Here is a 21,632-nt window from a genome sequence, read left to right on the forward strand (position 1 = left end):
AAGCACTTGCCTTGTGACTGGTGATAAGCATTGTGGGCAGCTGGCTGCTTCCAAGAATTCAGAGTGGACAGAGAGCCTCCATCTCACAAAGCTGCCTTTAGTTTAGTCATGTTAATGAGCATTCGGAGGTTACTTGCCCCTGCTTACACATGTTGGAAACCAGTTGTCCCAGGACTGGGCAATCTGAGAGCTCTGGTTGCTATGAATAACGGGGCATTGTTGGGAAGTTGGCAGTGAGGGACTAGCCAACCCCAATGTGGGAGCCCTCGTTTTTAGATTGCTGCAATAAATTGCTTTGTGGTTTTTGGTGTTCCCTGTTCAGGACCTGCAAGTGATCATCTATAAAGTGAAGAAGGAGGAACACAGAGAATTGTGAGATGGGCAAAGGTCCAACAATGCCCCTCCTCTCCTCCAGAAGGAAAGGAGCTGTATCATGTAGGCTATGCCCATCTAATCCTAAAAGATTATCCCCTGTTCAGTGCTCTAGAGGAAGGGAAATCCTGCCTCTTCACCCCAGATCCCTACTGATCTCTCTCTCTCTGAGATATCATCTCTCTGCTCTGATATTTTGCCTGCCTCCTGCCTTGTTTTTTTCTATACTGCCAAATATGCCCCGAGGAAGAAAATTCATCTGGACCCTAAATCTGGCAATTTGCTTAACCCTGTCCATGCAAACGAGACTCTCCATATTTAATCCCTTTGTATACACCAGGAAGAATGGGCTGCTTCTGCTAGGACTGCCTATTTCCTCTCCTTGCATTAAAACTGGTTGGTAGCAATTGAGCATTATTTGTGCTGCTTGCAAATTGGGAAATGTCTGGTCAGTACCACCCAAGCTGGGCCTCAAGAGGAGTAGAGGGACACCGTCCACAAGGTGAGAACAGAACTGTGGCCAAGGAGGTTACTTGTTGCTGTGGTTTTCAATAGATGATGCCCCACCTTGGGTCTAGACACAGTGTTGTCTCACTGCTGCTTTTTAATACTTTTTATTGCTAGTGGGGTCAGTCCATGCCTGTGGTTAAAATGACCAAGGGCAAACTAAATGTGCATCTAATAATGCCTACCATTCCATCCCTTCCTACAAGATTCCCCACTGTAGATGGATCCTTTTGCCAGCTGTATTGTATAGGACTCTTGTGTTGGACCCTATCCGCGACTGAAGTTCTAAAATGTCCTGAATGGGTAAGAGATGGCAGGATGGTCATTTTAATCAATAAACACGTTACTCAGGCTTTATGTAGGGAAAGTGGGGAGAATGGGGAGTAAAGGAGATTGTATAATGCTTCATTTTAACAATCTTATGGGCCAGATCCCCAGCTGGCATAAATCAGCATAGTTCCATTGGTGTTACTGGAGCTATGATGATTTACACCAGCTGAGGATCTGGCTCCCCGATCTGAGCCTCCAAGAACTCCACCTGGAATCTGTCACTAATTCTTCCTCCCTGCTGCTGCTCCCTCTGAAAGGGTGAGATCCGACTGGCAGGCTGGGGTTTATAGCTTTTACACCTAGAGTCTGTGAAATGGGATGGAGTGGATCTCCAGTCTCCATCGCTGCAATCATTTCCTTTCTGCACAGTGTGTTCTGGCATCCAGCAAATGACCTTTACCTTCAGGTGCCCAATGACAAACTTGTGGACGATATGGTTCCATTTAGACTTCTTAAAGACAGAGAGGTGTCCAAAGTCATGCTGTAGCCACCCAGCCTGGGCCTGCAGAGGAAAAAGGACCAGGGGTGACAGGGCTGCTTGAAATCGAAGGTAAGTAAGAAAGGACACCCAGAGTGGAAGGCAAGTATTGTGTGTCTGTATGAAATTTGCACAGTCCTATGCAAAGAAAAAGTGTTGAAGGGGGAGAGTTTTGTATTAATTTCATTGATATTGGATCTATGGGAGGGAGACCTGAGACAGGCAGTGGACTCAATGCATCTGGGTGTGAGGCAGTGACTAGGCTCACTATGAGCAAGAACAAGACAGTGAGGGGGCTGAGGGGTGCATGAGGTTCATGAATGTTCTTCCAAAGTGAGTGTTGTGATAGTCCCGGCATGAGGTGCTCTGAACGACTGGATGCACTTACAGGTCACCTGTCATGGAAGCACCTACCCCCCCGTTACGCCGTGCTATTTCTCACCTGGGAGGTTGCAAGGATGCAGGAAAGGATAAAAGTTGTGACCCAGCCGGTGCCGTAGTATGAAATTAGTAACCAAGCCAAAGTTTCCATCATGATGATGTGAGCCAGGTAAAGGGAGAAAAATAAGGGATCTGCTTTGAACAAATTCATATCCTCTGCTGTCTTTCTCAGGGCCCGGAAATCATCCACCAGCTGGGGCTGCAAAATGGAAATGCAAGATTTAAGGTGCACCTTCTTTACATGTGTGAATGTGTCCATTCAAGCTTGGGCTTCCACACTACTAACCCCTGCCTGTTTTGGAGCCATCAGCTTCCCCAGAATGGGAGAAGAATTAGTCTCTGTACTCACGCAGTCTTCAGAATTTCTACACTGCCCCCCACAGGAACCTGATCCTAGTCCCTACCCTGATGGGTCTTACCCCACCTTCTGAATTACAATTAAAATCCAGATCCTCAGCTGGTGTAAGTCACCCGAGACCCACTGAAGTCAATATATCTATGGCGATTTACACCAGCTGGTCCAACACCTCTCCCTTTATCCAGTCTCAGTGCTCCGTAATTCATTCCATTTACGCTATAAAGGGACATCTCCCCTCTTCTTGGGGAAGAGAGAATTCAGTCTCTTCACTTATGCATAACCCTGAACCTCTGCTGATGAGAGAGTATAGTGGCAAGGCAGCTCCGTTCTCTTTGGGATGTGTTCAGTTAGCATGCAGTCACTCATGAAAGCAGGTCAAGAGGTAATGCAGGTTAATGTATTCATGCACAATAGCAGTGACACAGGCATGTCATCAACTCAGTAGGCTAAAGAACAATAAGGAAGAGAAAGGGTTTCACTTTAGGAGTCAGTTGTGCAGTGCACAGGGTCTGAATAATGAATGAATGGAACATTTGGGACTTGCATAGAGCTGGACACATTGACGTGGGGTGGATAAAGGGCCCTGCTGTGTTACAGCTTCATAAGCACAGTGCTTAGAGCGAGCAGTTTGTTTCATCTCACCCATTGGTGTTATTGCCACTTACTCCACAAACATGGCCACTTTCACAGACTTCTCCATTGCTGAGAGCTAATCAGAATAATCCCATATGAAGTCCAGAGTAGTGGGCTGCATGGTCAATGGTATGGAGCAGAGGATGGAAGAGAGTTCAAATCTGCTTTAGATGACAAGCAGTCTTGTTTTGATGGCCTCATGGCCTTTTGTCCATAGCACAAAACTGACATGCAATATGGAACGATGGGCAGACCCAGGTCATGAAAATTTGAGCAACAGGATTGTTGACTAGAGATGAACTCCAGCCACAAAGACTGGATCCAGATCTTGATCCATATTTATCCAAAGTTTGCAAGTGTTCAAATCGGCAAGTTTGAACTAGGCTCTTCTTTAGTTGTCACAGATCAGGCCTGAACAGCACAGGCAGAGCTGTTGAAAGCCTGCAGGAGGGGAATAGCAGGGGGTGCTGCAGGTCAGGAGAAGTTGACCTAAGTGTTGCCTGTCCCTGCACCAGTCAATACTGGGACATCCACATGGCCTCACAGAGCTGTCTGACTGTGGGTGTCTTTCCCTGCAGTTTCCTGTACTTGCTAGAGCTTTCTATAGTGAAGAAGGCTTGTGAATTATATGTAGTGGCTTTGCACACAGGACCTGGAGGGCAGCTTTGTAGATAAATTGCGGCATGATCAGGCTGTAGACTCTTCTCCAGAAACAGAGCCCACAGAGAGGGGTTTGCAGCTACTCACGTTTTTGCCTCGGTCCTGGCTAGGTTCCCCTGGGGCGAGCTCTCCAATCAGTAATGGCTTGAGAAACTTCTGCACAAAGCTGGGGTTGAGGTGAAAGGCCCAGAAAGCATCCTGGATTGGAAACACAGGCAGACAGATGGGATTCAATAAAAGCGATTGCTCACTGCACACTGGTCGTTTCCTGTTTGTTCCCAGTAATGACTTCTCCTCAGGGTTTCCCCCACATTACCCAGCAGTTTCCCCAATTCTGGTGTCAGTTCACTGTCAGTACCCACAGTACGCAACTCTTTCAGTGCAGTGTTCCTGGTTCTAGCAGATGCTGCTAGAAGCAGATGAATGAATATGCAGTCTGTAGACATAGGGCCAGAGTTTTAAAGGTATTTTGATGCCTAAAGATGCAGATAGGTACCTAGAGCGATTTTCATAAGCTCCTAGGTGCCTAATTCCCATTCATTTCAATGGAGTTAAGCACCTAGGCAAAAAGAAGTCCAATATATCTTTCACCCCAATTAGAAGCTGTGAATTTGTCTGCCTTATGTATCAGAAAAACATCTCTCAATATGAAGATGATCAGTCTCATTCTTTCAGTATAATGTCTCTAAAGGATCTGAAAAGAAAGATATTAAATATAATCAAAGAATGTATGGATGATGTCCACTAAATTTAGAGGAATGATTAAAGATTTTTTGGGTTTTCTTTCTAAGTTAGTATTATTATTTGCATTACCAACAATTCAAAAAATAATAAAGTAGGACCCCATTGCACAATATAAACACCAGAACAAAAAGACAATCCCGGCTCCAAGGAATTTTCAATCAAAGTGTGAGAAAGTGAAAACAGATGCATATAGACAAATGGAGGAGTACAAGTAAGCAAGGAGACAATATTGGGCACCGTGATAGGCAGTGCTCTCTGCACACCAACAGCCTTCTGTAATTCTAAAAGTGATATGAATTCCAGAGGAAAAAGAATATTGAAAGCCTGTGTATAGCTCTAAAATGTTCAATGAAAATGCTTAAAAGGGGGAAATTGCAACTCCAGGCTTGAAAGCTTGAATGCCCAGGCCTGAGCTCCAGCCCAAGGTGCAACATCAAAGCACTGTCTACACAGTTATTTTTAATGCGCTAGTTTGAGTCCCACTAACACAAGTGTGTGGATCTGGCCTGGGAGACTCACTCCCAGTGTAGACATACCCTAAAACATCCGTAGTACTGAAACAGCAGTATGTCAAAGTACAGTATGGAACTTTTAATGCACAGTAGCAGGGTCCACCTAGCCAGTTAGTGCATGGCAAGCTAGTGTGCTACAGATTTACACTCTGGCTTCTAGACTAGACTAGACTAGACTAGATGTGATAAATCCACCCCTGCTGGATTGATCGCTGCCCGCCAATCCGTCGGGTAGTGTAGACATACCCTAAGTCTCTGTGTAGACAAGCCCTAAGCAGCCTGGTCTCAGAAATACTGTGCAAGGTAAAAGCTGACCTGAGAAAAACCTTGTGTTAACATTAGTAAGCGAACGTTCCCTGGATGCAATAAAAAAGGGTTATCCAAATCAAATTCTGTTCAGATACTGGCTATAATATTTATCCAACTGGCAAATCTGATGGTTAGATTTCAGTTTTAAAATCTGACTGGGACCCCAGCAAATTCATAAAATTGACCCCCACTTATGCACCAAGAACATGCCAGCTCCCACACAGTGGAGGGGAAAACGATAAATCCATTTGTCAGAGAGGTTTTCAGAGTTTTCAAGGTGTTGGATAGTTCCCTCCTTACAATGTGCAAGGTTCTGGCTCTGCTACCTTGAGACCCTGGATGGGATGCAGAGGCCAAGTTGCTGTGTCAGCCAGAATTCTGCATGGGGCTCACCCGTCAGTGTACACTGCATGTGTGTAACAAATGTTCCTCTCTGTGCTTTGCCAGTTCCATTGGCGGCAAAACCTTGACTCTTCCTCCATCCAACCCTTTCCTGCTCAGTTTTAGGTACCTAGCTCCCACAAGTGTTGGCAGGGAAAAGGGACTATACTCCTGATGGGATTCTGACCGGCACTTTAGTTTTACACACCCCTCCAACCACAGGATCTGGCCAGAATGTGGCCGAAAGTGGCAGTGGGGTGGGGAGTTTCTCAAAAGCGAGGATCCCTCCCTCTAGCTGAGTCATTTCTTTTACGGCAAAATTCTGGGATTCACTCCAGAATCTTCACAGAACTTCCACCCAGTGAATTTCAACAGGTCCACATGGTACTGAGATCTACTGTCACAAGAGCCACCACCAGAAACCTGCTTATTTGTTTATATTGCCAAATTCCTTATCTATGGTATTTCCCTTTGCTTGAGAGATCACAAGGGGACTCAGCCTTTGTTTTCTTTTGCCTGACATTGTCCATTACCTAGTGAACTAGCTCATTGCCAGCATGTGGATTTTCACTATTCACACACTGAGACTGGCTAATGTGGTCACTGTGTCACCCAAGGAAATAAGGTTAAGATTTTCAAAGGAGACAAGGTATTGGCCAAGGTCTCCGAGCCTGGAATAGAATGCAGGAGTGTTAAGTCCATCTATTGAGAAGGGCCTAGCAAACAGAGTACAGAAAACTTGGGAGTCTGTAGGAGGGAGTTCAGGGGATTTTCATCCTTTCTTCTTTAAGGTAAGGGACTAGAAAGAAAAGACAATGATGGCTATGGAGGCGGCCCTAGAGGTATCCTGAGGAGAAGTGGAGACAAAGACTGGATGCAGAAGCTGCGGGTTGTATAATATCTTTGAATGGGTACCTGATGAAAGCTATTTACATATGACATGCCACCAGATAGAACTCATGGCAGAAAAGATCCAAGTGCTAGAGATCCACCTGGAGATGATGGTGGAGTTCAGATGGGGATTTGAAGACATGGGAGAGGAAAGAAGGGAGGACTGTAAAGACACAAGAAGTGATAACAGTTTGTTAGGAAGGATTGCAAAAGAGGTTCTACTGGGGTACTGTCAGGGGTTAGATACAGACCCCCAGGGTTGGATTTGGATATGAATAGAGAACACTTAAATATTATTAGAGAACATCACTAAATACTACTGGAAATTGTGCCATTTTGAGAGACTTTAACTTCCCAGATATAGATTGGAGAAAAATGCTACCAATAATGGTAAGGCCCAGTTACTCCTGGATGTGGTAGCTGACAGATTTCTTCACCAAACCATCACTGAGCCCACAAGAGTTGATGCTGTTTTAGACTTGGTTTTGGTAAATAGTGGGGACATTATAGAAGAGCTGGTCATAGGAAAAAACCTTGGATCGAGTGATCACAAGTTGACTTGGTTTAAATTCAATTGAAGGATAATCCAAACAGGTTGGCTGCTATGTTTTTTTTACTTCAAAAGGGCAGTCTCTGAGAAATTAAGGGAACTAATTAGTGAAGTCAGGTGGACCAAACAGCTCAGCGACTTAAATGTGGAGAGGGCTTGGAATTTCTTTAATTCAACAGTGCAAAAACTGTCTGGAATTTGCATCCCAAGCAAGGGGGAAAAACTTGTAGGGAAGTGCTCCAGATTTAGCTGGATGAACAACCACGTCATAAAGGAGATGAGTAAACAAAAAGCCTACAAGGAATAGAAGAAGCAATTAATCAGCTAAAAAAGCTGCATCATGGAGGTCAGAAAGTGTGAGGAGAAGTGAGAATTGCCAAAAGTCAAGCTGAGTTGGACCTTGTCAAAGAAATTAAAACAAACACTAAAAGGTTCATTAGCAGTATAACTAAAAAGAGAACAAGAAAAGAAGTGGGGCTGCTGTGCAGTGAGAATGGGATAGAAATTAAAGATAATCTAGATATATCCCCAGTAAATTAATACTTTGCCTCAGTTCTCAATAAAGAAGACAAAATTGGGAGTCATTGTCAATGAAGAGGAGGATTGGAATATCATACGGGGGAAAATGGATGATCTCGAGGAATGGGATGAAATTTAATAGCATAGAAGTGTAAGGTCATGCACGTAGGGACTGATAACAAGAATTTCTGCTGTAGACTGGGGCCTCATCAATTGGAAATGATAGAGGAGGGAAAAGATCTGGAAGTATCAGTTGATCACAAGATGGTTATGAGCCACCAATGTGATGTTGCTCTGAAAAAAGCAAATACCATCCTAGGATGTATCAGGTAAAATATTTCTAGTAGAGACAGGAAAGCATTAATGCCATTGTACAAGGCACTGGTAAGAATGCTGTGCATAATTATGAACAGCTGTGTTCAAGAAAGATGAATTCAAATTGGAACAAGTGCAGAGAAGGGCTGGAAATTAGGTTTCTTATCACCAGAGTGAGGTTTGGGACCAGCCTTCCTAGAGGAGTAGTAGGGGCCAACAACCTAACTAGTTTTAAGCTGGAGCTATTATGTTAATGAATGGAATTATATGATGGAGTTGCCTATGATAGCAGGGGACTGGGGTCTGTAATTTAGAGCTGGTCCCTTTCAGTCCTATGTTCCTATTGGTCTAAACAGTAAGGGCCAGATTTTCAAGTGCTTCATTATCCACAACTGACCTGTATAGGAGTATGATGCGTTAGATCACAGAAACCCCCTTGGGAACTGCCAACTGATGTGCCAAGACTACTTCTGCCCCTGCTTTCCTGCCCTGGCAGCTTGGGACTTCAGGGCCCTGCCTGGTTTGAGCCAGACCATCTAGCCTGCTGCAAACCCAGACTCAGGTCTGAACCACGTCCCCTAACAGCTGTAGGCTTAATTGAAAGCAGCTTAGGAAGTGTTCCTGTCTTTAACACTCAGATGCTCAACTCCCAATGGGGTCCAAACCCCAAATAAATCCATTTTACCCTGTATAAAACTTATACAGGGTAAACTCATAAATTGTTCACCCTCTATAACACTGATAAGAGAGAGATGCACAGCTGTTTGCTCCCCCCCCCCCCCGGGTATTAATACATACTCCGGGTTTATTAATAAGTAAAAAAGTGATTTTATTAAATAAAGAAAGTAGGATTTAAGTGGTTCCAAGTAGTAACAGACAGAGCAAAGTGAATTACCAAGTAAAATAAAATAAAACACGCAAGTCTGAGCCTAATACAGTAAGAAAACTGAATACAGATAAAACCTCACCCTCACAGCTGTTCCGGTAAGCCTCCTTTTACAGACTAGTCTCCTTCTAATGTGGGTCCAGAAATCACTCATACCCCCTGTAGTTACTGTCCTTTGTTCCAGTTTCTCTCAGGTATCCTTGGGGGTGAAGAGGCTATCTCTTGAGCCAGCTGAAGACCAAATGGAGGGGTCTCCCAGAGGTTTAAATAGACTTTCTCTTGTGGGTGGACACCTCTCCCACCCCCTGTGTAGAATCCCAGCTACAAGATGGAGTTTTGGAGTCACATGGGCAAGTCACATGTCCATGTATGACTCAGAACTTACAGGTAGCATCCATGGTTCACATGCCGCCTTGAAGGTCCTCAAGTAAACTTCTTATGTGGATTGCAGCCTTCCAAGATCCATTGTCCATTAAGTGCTTCTTGATTAGGCACTTAACTTGCACATTCCCTTCTCAAGAAGCTGACCAAATGCTTAACTAAGCCTACTTAGAAATCAAGCAAGTATACAGCCAATGTTCCTAACTTCAAGTACAAAAATTATACATGCATACAATAGGAGGAATGTATTCAGTAGATGATAACCTTTACAGAGATATGTTACATGACATATGTAGCATAAAACATATTCCAGTTATGTCATATATACATTCATAAGCATATTTCCATAAAACCTCATGGGGTGTAATGTCACAAGGAGATGAGCTCTTTTCAAAATCTGTCCTAAATTGTGGGTGCTGAACCCTTCTGAAAATACTGGGCTAAGAGCCTGATCCAAAGCCTGTTGGAGTCAGAGAGTCTTTCAGTTTACTCCAAAAGGCTTTGGATCAGGCCCTAAAACTGCTCTGTCCACCTCAATTTTGCTGGAGGAAGTGGATGAGCAAGGAGGAAGAAGGGGGAATGTCAATCTGAGTCATTTAAGTTGGGGCTAAAGAAACACAGAGAGGAGGCTATTAGCATCACTGTATGAGAAGCAAGGGCTGCAGCAGGCAGAAGGTGGGGAGGCAGCAGGGGGAGGGGGAGAAAGAAAAAGAAAGTCCATGGGAACAATGTAGTGGTTAGGAAAGCTGTAAAATACCAGAGTCTCAACAGGGGGGAAGAGGCAGAATATGCTGCCTAATAACATGAATAAAGTAAGCCAAAAAAACCCCCCAAAAATCTGATTTACATAATGTCCATTTTTCAGGGAGTCAGGACTTTCCCATTAGTTCTGGGAGCAATTTGATCCCTTTCCACCTCAACCAGAGAGAGAGAAACCTTTCTCTTATTGGGTTAGTGTGTATCAAAGTGTCTATACAATCCCTCTTTATAAGCAAGTGAGGATCAAAGAGAAAGCCTGTTACCATAAAGGATGATTTGCAGTCAGATAGGTTCAGTTTGTGCCTTTACTATGTTGGGAGATTGGCCCTGATTTCAGTCACTGGCTGCACCAGTGCAAACCCCCAGTGTGGGCAAGGAAAGCCATGATTTGCACAGGCACATTTCAAGCAGGGGTGAGACCCACTGGTTCCCATCATCGTTGTTTGCCTTGTGGACACTAAGGGTTAGCCCCGATATAGCTACACCAATGGCTGAAACTGGGATAAATCCCCAATGTCAACAAGGCCTTCAGCACAAGCTTCCATTGGGTACAGTTTGGAACTCTTTCTGTTTGGTCCTCTGACCCAGACCAAGCAAACTTTGTCCTGAGTCATTAGTTCTATCTATGTACCCTATACAGACGCCCCCGGGGTTACGCAAACACGACTAACACAAATCCGCACTTATGGAAAAAGTTCCAAAGCTAGAAATGGGGGGGAGGAGTTGGGTTTTTTTTGCATAATTGTCGGGTATACGTTTCCGACTTATCCAAAATTCGAGTTAAGCAAGGCATTCCGGAATGGAATGCTTGCGTAAGTCGGGGAGCGTCTGTATACCTATATAGCCTCCATTGCTGTAGTATCTGAGCACCTCACAATCTCTGCTGTATTTATGCTCACAACGTCCCTGTGAAGTAGGGAAGTGCTATTATTTCTATTTTACAGATGGGAGCTTGAGATATAGGGAGTCAAGTGACCTGCCCAAGGTCACACAGGAAGTCTGTGGCAGAACAGGGACTTAAAACCAGCTCTTCCAGCCCTGAGCTAGTGCCCTAACCACTGGTCCATCCTTCCCCTGATCTGACAACAAGCCTCCATGGGTATTCCCTCAAAATGTTAATGCAAGTCACTAGACTCCTTCCTCCTCACTCCTGTTGTGGGACTGACATCACCTCCGGAAGATGACCCAAAAGGGAAGTAAGGGAGGATGATGGTAACCAGAATTAATGTTTGGGGGTGAATGTCCAAGGACTCTTGCTGCCAGGTCATGGAGAATCAGCCACTCAGAGCAAAGGTTCTGAGAAAAAAGAAGGAGCACTTGAATCACAAAGGAAATTATAGAGAATATCTGATTAGCATCATTTCGTTCATGGAAAAAATGAATCTTGTAGGGCAGTGGTTCCCAAACTGGGGTTCATGAACCCCTGGGAGGTGCACGAAATATTATAGGGGGTTCTTGGGAAAAAATTCCCTAATGGCAGACAGAGCTGTCCATAGGGACCCCGGGCAGCACAGGACCTTGGGGACTTCCAAGAGCTAAGCAGATCAAAGCAAGCATCTCTATCACACTGAGGAGATTTAAACTTCAAGACTCCTTATACAAAATACAAAAGGGAGGTGGATATTTTTTGCTGTTTTTAAAATTAAATAGGCTGCTAGTGTTGTTTTTAAATTATTATGAAGAAAAGTTTAAGCTTTGTTGTAACGTGCACTGTTTGCCTGGACTGCTCAAGACCTGAATGCTTGCATAGGAGGAACTCTTTGATTTGGCTTCTTAAATGCCTTCATGCTCTTTCATATCTGATACTCCTTGATGAAACATAGGAGCCAGAGGCGCCAGTATGGGGGGGCAATGAGGGTCAAGTGCTGCCCCTGCATCGGTATGAACCACCCCGCAGGTCCCTCCCCTTTTTTTCTGGCCGCGGCTGGCCCCCACCACTTTTCCGGCGGTGCCCCCCAGACCCCAGGTGCAGCAGGCTTTGCCCCCACACTCTTTTTTTCTACTGGCGCCTCTGATAGGAGCCTTGTCTTATAACAGGCTTAATCAAAACTGATACAAGCTACAAAAGTGAGATCTTGGAAGAGTGTTTCCATTTTCATAATGTAATAAACATATTGTAATGATAAATAATCATTAATAAACAGTGTGTAATAAGCATGTCATAAAACACATTTTATATTTCCAATATCACTGCTTTTATAATTTATGCTGAGGTAAGGGAGAAAATCCCTGGAAATATTCATTTCTAGGAGGGAGTTCATGAGACTTGACATTTTAGTGAAAGGGATTGTTAAAGTTTGGGAACCACTGTTCTAGGGGCTGGCGCGCTCTCATCATGATTACAGCCAAGGAGCTGTCTCTTTCTGATTCATGTGGTGTTACTGGAGGGCGACTCAAAGAAGCATCTTCTGCTTGCTACTCAGCTGTCCCTCCACCCCACCCCCAGGGTTACCCTACCAATATCCCTTCCATTTTCTCATAATGTATTCCCCAAATACGCGACATGCATTTCATAATGCTTCCAGGGAGAGAGCCTGCTCTGGATCCTTCCTTCAATCCATTTATTTTGAGGGGCCTTAAAAGTCTCACTGTGATGGGTTGGATCACAGAGACCCCTGGGGGCTGCCAACTGATTTGCCAAGACTACTTCTGTCCCTGCCTTCTTGCCCTGGCAGCTTGGGACTTCAGGGCCCTGCCTGGTTTGAGCCAGACTCGCTAGTCTGCTGCAAACCCAGACTCAGGTCTGAACCACGTCCCCTAACAGTTTTTATTCAATATCTTCATTAACGATCTGGAGGATGGTGTGGACTGCACCCTTAGCAAGTTTGCAGATGACACTAAACTGGGAGGAGTGGTTGATACGCTGGAGGGTAGGGCTAGGATACAGAGGGACCTAGACAAATTTGAGGATTGGGCCAAAAGAAATATGATGAGGTTCAACAAGGACAAGTGCAGAGTCCTGCACTTAGGACGGAAGAATCCCATGCACTGCTACAGACTAGGGACCGAATGGCTGGGCAGCAGTTCTGCAGAAAAGGACCTAGGGGTTACGGTGGACGAAAAGCTGAATATGAGTCAACAGTGTGCCCTTGTTGCCAAGAAGGCTAATGGCATTTTGGGTTGTATAAGTAGGGGCATTTCCAGCAGATCGAGGGACGTGATCATTCCCCTCTATTCAGCACTGGTGAGGCCTCATTTGGAGTACTGTGTCCAGTTTTGGGCCCCACACTACAAGAAGGATGTGGATAAATTGGAGACAGTCCAGCGGAGGGCAACAAAAATAATTAGGGGGCTGGAGCACATGATTTATGAGGTGAGGCTGAGGGAACTGAGATTGTTTAGCCTGCAGAAGAGAAGAATGAGGGGGGATTTGATATCTGCTTTCAACTACCTGAAAGGGGGTTCCAAAGAGGATGGATCTAGACTGTTCTCAGTGGTAGAAGATGACAGAACAAGGAGTAATGGTCTCAAGTTGCAGAGGGGGAGGTTTAGGTTGGACATTAGGAAAAACTTTTTCACTAGTAGAGTGGTGAAGAACTGGAATGGGATACCTAGGGAGGTGGTGGAATCTCCTTCCTTAGAGGTTTTTAAGGTCAGGCTTGACAAAGCCCTGGCTGGGATGATTTAGTTGGGTTTGGTCCTGCTTTGAGCAGGGGGTGGGACTAGATTACCTCCTGAGGTCCCTTCCAACCCTGAGATTCTATGATTCTATGAAATACCCTTTGAGTGACAAACTGGAGACATCTGAGCCAAAGCAGTCTCTCATTTGTACTGCTGCTGCAACCCTTCTGGTTTCAATGGGTTTGTGCTAATGCAGCTGAAAGAAGAATATGGCCCATTTGCAAAGCCCATTCATTCAGAGGCTTTGCTCCAAAGGCACAGAGGCAGCAAAGGAAATCATTGTACTTTAAGGAGAGTGACTGGAAATAACCTCACCGCCAGTGGCCTGCAGCAAACGCACACCTGGGGAAAGCCAGCTGCAGTGCACGATGTCAGACCCACCTCTCCCGTCTGCTGAGGAGCCCCAGCCACGGTACACAAGTGGTTAGTTCATCTCGCTGCTTGATCTCTCCGGCCCCCTGACGTCTCTGGGGCACACACAGTGTGGAGAGCCACAAGGCAGCGAGCGGCGGGCTGGGAGGAGCACAGACTCGGTGGCTGCGCTCCTGGGCCAGGTGGTTTGGGAACCCGCCGCCAGCGAGCCACGGGCCGATCCTGCAGCAGCTGCTACCTCCGCTCTCTTGGGGCTGGAAGCCATGGAAACGGGAGGCAAAGCTCAGTGCAGCAGCTGTGGCAAACGGATCCGGTTCTTTCCTTACAAAGCGGCGGCAGAGCCTCTAGAGACCTGCCTCCTGGGGGAGAGAGGAAAGCGGCTCCCTGCTCTGCCCTCTTAACCCCCCACCCCCCAGAGCCACTTCGGAGCCTGCGCTGCCCCCCGCTTACCCCTGTCTTGGGGGCTGGCTAGCGGGGCTCCCCACGCGAGCGCCACCTGCCACCAGGCAGGGAGAGAACTGGGGATCGCTTGATCCCGGACTCAAAGGGCCGAGGCTGCACCAGACCAAAGGCAAACCCTGGGGGGCGTGGTGGGGGGAACGCCTCGCGATTCCCCCCCCCCCAACCCGCTCCGCAGCCGGTGCGCCCGGCTGAGTTCAGCGGCGCTACCCCGCGGTCAGCCCGGCGCTAGCGCCCCTTCCCCCGAGCCGCGGGCAGGTGTCAGAGCCCCCCGGAGGCGGCTGTGTCTTACCGTGGCATCTTCGCCGGCGTAGTGGCTGATCACCCGGGGGCCGCCCGGGTGCCTGGCTGCCCACGTGGTGATGTTGTAAACCTTGCGCTCGATCACCAGCCACTTGTCCGTCCGCAGGTTGTGCCGCTGGATCTCCTCCCAGCTGTAGAGCCGGCTCTGCGCCTCGCGCTCCCCTGCCTCCTCGCCTTTCTCCCCGCCTTTCCCCATGGGCGCCCCTGGCTCCGCGCTCCCCCGGCCCGAACCGCCCGCTGCCTGCGCCTCCTGGAGCGGCTGGAAGGAAAGAAGAGCGTTTCCCCCCCCCCCGGGATGAATTCAGCTGATCCCCTGTTCTCCCCCCTTCCCGCCTCTCATGTTCGCTCTTGGCTTCTCTTTGTCTTCCCTTCCCTCTCCGCTGCCAGCCCCTTTGCAGTTACCCCGCCCCGCTGCCTGCTCTGAAGTGCCCCCTAGGCTGCTCTTCCCTGCACGGATAGGCCTCCCCCTCTCCGCTAATAACCCTGCTCTGTGGGAACCTCAGCCAGCTGCCCCCCTCTTCCCAGCAGCATCCCTCCTCCATTCATCACTGGGGCTGGGGGGGAGGGGGGGGGTCCACAGTGATCAGCAGAGCTCCTGCACCAATCCCAGCTCGCCTCCCAGCAGAGCCGGAGCCTGCCATTGGCTGGGGTTAATCTTGCGAAGGGGAAAGCAGGCTGAATTCCAGCATAAACCCGAAGAAGCCTTGACATTGTATCCCACTGGGATTGGGGCCAGCTCCCTCACGAGAGGCAGCAGGAAGGGGGTACCTAGCAAAGGGATGGGGGAGGTGTAATTTCTAATGCGCCTCTAATTTTTGTTTGTATTTGCATTTTGGCTTGGGTTTTAGAAAGCTGGTTCAGGGCTGTCATCTCATTGGTAATTAGTGCCGGTTTTAGGAAGGAGACATTTAGACTGTAGCATGATTTGGTCGCTTTGATCATGCTGAATTATGGCCAATGCATTGCAGTTTCTTCCACTGCCAAGGCGGTTAATCTCTTTGTAGGGCAGTTCTTTGCTTGGGGCAGTGCTTGGTGTCAATTTCATTAGCGGGTAGGAGAATTCCCTTCTTCTTTAGCCCCCAGGGCATTTCATAATAAAACGATCCCCATTCTTAGTTGCCAGGGCTTTGCAGCTGAAAGGCAAAAAGAATGGCACAGCAGTTACGCTACCTTCCTTCAGGTGTGGAGGAACATTTATGACAACTTTCCAGGGCAATCCAATCCTGACCCATCCCCTTCTTCTCCTGACCCGCATGGCTCTGCCAATACACCTTATGGTTCACCTGAAGCAGGCATATCATGGCACTCTTATTAAGTGCACCTGTTACATCTCAGATATTCCACTTCCCCATAGAGCTACTATACATCTCAACCCTGAACTGCAGCAGCATGACTCAAGGATCTCAAGGTATTTAGCTTAACAAAGAGGAGGTAAAGGAGTGACTTGTTTCCAGTCTATAAGAACCTACATGGGGAACAAATATTTTGTAATAGGCTCTTCATTTTAGCAGACATAGGTATAACAAAACTCAGTGACTGAAAGTTGAAGCTAGACATACTGAGAGTGGAAGTATGTTTTTAACAGTGAGGGTAATTAACCATTGGAACAATTTACCAGGATTGTGGGGATTCTCTGTCATTGACAATTTTAAAATCAAGATTGCATTTTCTTAATGATATGCTGTAGTTCAAAAAAATTGCTTTGGGGAAAGTTCTATAGCATATGTTACATAGGCGGTTGGTCAGACTAGATTATCATAATTATCCCTTCTGTCCTTGGAATCTATGAATCCTCTCTTCTGTTTCTGCCCCCTCAAACAACTATTTCAAAGTAACTCACTGTCTGCCAATGCAGCCCCTTCATATGCCATCCCTGGGTGTCTGCATTGCTCTGCCAGCATTGCTCGATCCTGTCATGCAGCCCCCGTGATTATTCCAATCCTGGGTCCCATGCCTCCATAGCTCTGCCAATGAATATCAATTCTGTCCTGTAGCCTCTCTTACTATTCCACCTGTATGTCCTCTGCACAGCTCTGCCAATACGCCCAATCTTCCCCTTTCAGGATAAACTGGACACTCTGAGACAAGCTAATCAGTTTCCTGGCACAGGCAAAGTTGGCAAAACCTATTCCTTGTGCTCTTTGGTTGTATTTCCCATGCTGCTTTGCCTAGTGTATGTTTGTGGTGGCATAACTGCCTTAAGTGCATGTGGAATAACTTGACTGATTGTGCCTCCCAGGGCCAGTGCTAGATTTTCTCACAGTTTAGGCAGTCCATCTCACCCTGGAAAGCTGTCCTGGATGGTGAAAGGCTGCAGCTGGGCCAGAGCCCCATTAGTCTGGACCCAGTTGCTGGTGGAGGGAGGGATGTCCTTAAAGCAGAACCTTCCCCCAAAAGTTGTTTAATCTGGTGGGTAGTGGCCAGGCCAAAGCCACATCAATGGGGTGGCTTACAGTCCTGGGTGGACTCCCAGCTGCCCCCAAGGCTCTTCCCAAACTTGGGGGTTGGGGGAACAGTTAGGCCAAAGTTACACTGGCAAAACATCTGCCTTCCACTTCTGCTGGTGTTGGGTAGACACACTTAAAGGGGCACACCCATCCCCCTTTGAAAGCTGTCCTGGCAGGAGTGGTGACTAGGCAGGAGCTGTGTGGCAGTGGTGGCTCCTAGCCCTGCTGCTGCTGTATTGCTGTTGTGGCAAAGTACCTGCTTCTCCTCGGCTGGCTCAGTCCCTTTTAGCCTTGGAGACACAGGCTTGGGCAAAGCAAAGTCCTTCTTGGTCACGCAGGATCTGGCTGATCCTTTTCTCAGTCAGTCCCTTGCTGTTTTTCTCCCCTTCTGGGGACAGAGTGCAGTCTTCCTTGCTGGAAGAGGTCAGAGTCTTGCTGCACCTACTCGCTGGCAGCTTCTCTGCTTCTCTCACTCCCCCCCTGTTTCCCTGCTAGGGAGGGTTTTAAAAGGTCTCCAGCAATTGGGGCCAGCTGAACCTAATTAGTTCCCTGGTAACCCCTGTTCCAGCTGAACCTAATTTCTCCATGGCTATCTCTCCTCAATGGATAGGGAGAGGCCTTTTAACCGCCTTGGGACTAATTCCTACCCAACCCTTTGTAGCCATTTGTCCTGGGTTTGCCACATATCCCCCCCGCCCCACTCAACACTATGGGGTTGGGCTACTTGGGTCGGAAAGCAGTGCACCCTCGACAGGCCATCTGCATTGCCATGTTGGGTTCCAGACCTATGTTGTACTTTGAAGTGGAAGGGTTGAAGTGACAGAAACCATCTTGTTACTCTTGCATTTTTGTCCTTGTTTTGGTGCATCCACTGCAAAGGGGCATGGTCCGTGACCAGGATAAACCTCCGCCCAAGCAGATAGTAGCGGAGGCTTTCTATGGCCCATTTTACTGCCAGGCATTCCTTCTCCACTGTGGCGTATTTCCGTTCCCTAGGTAGGAGCTTCCTACTGAGGAAGAGGATGGGGTGTTCATCATCTCCGACCATTTGTGAAAGCACCGCCCCCAGCCCTACTTCAGAGGCGTCCGTTTGTAGGATAAACTTCTTCTCCCAGTCCGGGGCTACTAGTACGGGGTCTGTGCAGAGGGCTGTCCTCAGATCTGCAAAAGCGGCTTTGGTGCAGCAGACCATTTTACTATGTCTGGGCCCCGAGCTTTGGTTAGGTCCGTTAATGGGCATGCCCTGGTGGCAAAGTGGGGAATGAACCGTCTATAGTACCCCACTAGTCCCAGGAATGCTCTGACCTGTTTTTTCTGGAGTGGTCGGGTCCACTTCTGTATAGCTTCTAACTTGTTGAGTTGGGGCTTCACCACGCCCCTCCCCACTATATACCCAAGGTACTTGGCCTCAGCTAACCCGATCGAACATTTGGAGGGATTTGCAGTCAGTCCTGCCTTCCTCAGGGTGTCCAGGACTGCTTCTACCTTCTCCACGTGCGTCTCCCAGTCGGGGCTATATATGATGACATCGTCAAGATAGGCTGCCGCGTACGTTCCATGGGGCCGTAACAGTTTGTCCATTAGCCGTTGGAAAGTAGCAGGGGCCCCATGCAACCCAAAGGGGAGAACAGTGTACTGATATAGTCCTTCTGGAGTTGCAAAGGCCGTCTTCTCCTTGTCGTCCGTGGCCAGGGGGATCTGCCAATAGCCCTTGGTAAGGTCAAGGGTAGACATAAACCGTGCCTTTCCCAATCGGTCAATCAGCTCATCTATCCTGGGTATAAGATATACATCAAATCGGGACACCTCATTCAGCTTGCGGAAGTCATTGCAGAACCTCATACTGCCGTCCGGCTTAGGCACTAAAACCACGGGACTGGACCATTGACTATGAGATTCTTCGATGACTCCTAAGGCCAGCATCTTCCTGACCTCTCTCCTAATCTCTTCTCTCTTGGCCTCCGGGATCCGGTATGGCTTGATGTTCACCTTCACTCCAGGCTCTGTGAAGATGTGATGGTGAACCTCAGTCGTCCTGCCTGGCTTTTCCGAGAACACATCCTGGTTGCGTTTGATCAGGCTGATCACTTCTGATCGTTGTTCCGGAGTCAACTCTGAGGATATTCCCACCAGGTCGGGCTGGTTGCTTCTAGGGGATGGTGCCCCCAGCGCAACCATCGGAGCTTCTCTATCCTGCCAAGGTTTCAGCAGATTTATATGGTAGATCTGCTCCAGCTTCCGGCGACCTGGCTGTCGGACCTTATAGTCGACTTCTCCTATAGCTTCTATTACCTCATATGGCCCCTGCCACCTGGCCAGGAGCTTGCTCTCCGCTGTGGGTATGAGCACCATCACCCGGTCCCCTACCTGGAACTTCCGGGTCATTGCTCGACGATTGTAGTACGTCTGTTGTGCCCCTTGGGCCTTCTCCATGTGTTCGCGCACAAGGGGGGGTGACTCGGGCTATTCTGTCTTTCATCTGCAGCACATGTTCCACAATGTTTCTCCCCGGGTTCGGCTGTTCTTCCTAGTCTTCTTTAGCCAGGTCCAGTATGCCCCTGGGGTGGCGACCATATAACAGCTCGAAGTGGGAGAATCCAGTGGAAGCCTGAGGAACCTCCCATATGGCAAACAGTACATAAGGCAGCAGGGCGTCCCAGTCTTTCCCATCACGACTAATCACTTTCCGTAACATGTTTTTCAATGTCCTATTAAAACGTTCAACAAGGCCATCGGTCTGGGGATTGTAGACCGATGTTCTAAGGGTCCGTATGTGGAGCATGGTACCTAGGTCCTTCATCAGTTTAGACACAAAGGGGGTCCCTTGGTCCGTCAGGATCTCCTTAGGTATTCCTACCCTGGAAAAAATCTGGACTAATTCTTTGGCTGTGGTCTTGGACATGGTATTCCGTAGGGGTATGGCCTCGGGGTACCGGGTGGCATAATCTAGTACTACCAGGATGTACTGATGGCCCCGGGCTGACTTCTCCAATGGCCCTACTATGTCCATAGCTATTCGCTCAAATGGAACCTCGATAATTGGCAGAGGTACCAGAGGGGCCCTTAAATATGGTCGGGGCCCATGTATTTGGCATTCCGGACAGGAGGTACAATATCGCCGGACGGCCGCATAAATGCCAGGCCAAAAAAACCTCTGTAGAATCTGACCAAGGGTCTTATCTACCCCTAGATGGGCCCCAAACAGATGACTGTGGGCCAGATCCATTACCGCTCTCTGATGCTTCCGGGGGACCAAGAGTTGTTCTATAACTTGCTCTTGGACCCGGACTACTCTATATAGCAGATCCTTCTTAATCATATAATATGGCCCTGGGCCCTTAACTCTCCCCTCCACTGGGACCCCATTTACCTCGACTACTTCCTTATGAATATTGTGGTATATGGGATCATTGGCCTGATCCTGACCAAAATTTCCACGTGCGGTCCCTATTTGTCCAAATTCGGGGGGGGGGGGGGTCCACCTCCGTCTCCCCCTTGGGGACAGCCCCTGGGGAACCAGGTCCAACGATGGGGTTGTTGATGGCCGACCCAGTCCCGCTGTCAGCTGAGCCCCTTCTTTCCCCTGCCAGCGTAGACTTCTGGTACTGGGTCAGGATCCTCGTCCCCCTCCTTTTATCCGCCCTCCGTTCCCTCCGAGTCTTCCTGGACTTCCCCGGCGGGGAGAACAAATTCTGACTAAACTCATGGAAGGCTGGGGAAGGGTCATCCATCTGGGCCACACCTTGGGTCCCAGGGTCATTATTTTCTTCTACCTCGTCCCCGGGGAGTAGGCCATCAAACCCTGGGAAGTCTCGTCCGATTAGGACAGGGTAAGGGAGTTTCGGAACTACTCCCACCGTCAACTTAGTGGGGTTTCCGAGCACTTCTATGCTTACGGGGATGGTTGGATAATAGTTGACATCCCCATGCACACAGGATATTCCCGAGCGTTTGGCCCGGGATAGTTGGTCCTGCCTGACCAGCTTCCCCGAGACTAATGTGATGGCACTTCCCGAGTCAATTAATGCTGTGGTCGCTATACCATTCATCTTAACGGGCCTACTGTATCTATGAGGGACCATCGCAACCCCGACTAGACTTATTAGATCACATGGTCCCCCTATATCTCCCAGTTCACATTGCATAGGCTCTCCTAGGTTTGGGCATTGGGCAGCAATATGCCCCAGTTCGCCACAGGCATAGCATCGGTACCCCGCTCGGGGCAGCCCCCTATTTTTCGGGCTGCTGGGATTTATCCCCCGAGTCTTTCTCCCCCAGTCCTCCAGTCTCTCCAGGACTGCCGGCTGCTCTTCCACCTCCTTCCTCCCCTCCATTGTCCGGCCTGGCGCTAGGGCAAACTGGGGCCTCGGCGCAGAGACTGGTCTCCGATTCTGGCGCCTCCCT

At 48.2% G+C, this 21,632-nt stretch overlaps 1 protein-coding gene across 1 annotated transcript in view; it reads right to left on the bottom strand.

Moving 5' to 3' along the window:
* The window catches only part of LOC123368720 (acyl-CoA 6-desaturase-like), a 37,229-nt gene extending 22,195 nt beyond the window's left edge, over positions 1 to 15,034 (bottom strand). Inside the window, exons 1-4 of the mRNA XM_045013775.1 lie at positions 14,771 to 15,034; positions 3,867 to 3,977; positions 2,130 to 2,327; positions 1,610 to 1,711 (exon numbers count right to left, since the gene is read on the bottom strand). Coding sequence (XP_044869710.1) covers positions 1,610 to 1,711; positions 2,130 to 2,327; positions 3,867 to 3,977; positions 14,771 to 14,977 — 618 coding nt within the window. The 5' untranslated portion in view covers positions 14,978 to 15,034. The remainder of the gene's footprint in view (positions 1 to 1,609; positions 1,712 to 2,129; positions 2,328 to 3,866; positions 3,978 to 14,770) is intronic.
* Positions 15,035 to 21,632: the final 6,598 nt, after the last annotated feature.

Source organism: Mauremys mutica, chromosome 4, assembly GCF_020497125.1.
Source record: "Mauremys mutica isolate MM-2020 ecotype Southern chromosome 4, ASM2049712v1, whole genome shotgun sequence".
NCBI lineage: Eukaryota > Metazoa > Chordata > Testudines > Geoemydidae > Mauremys > Mauremys mutica.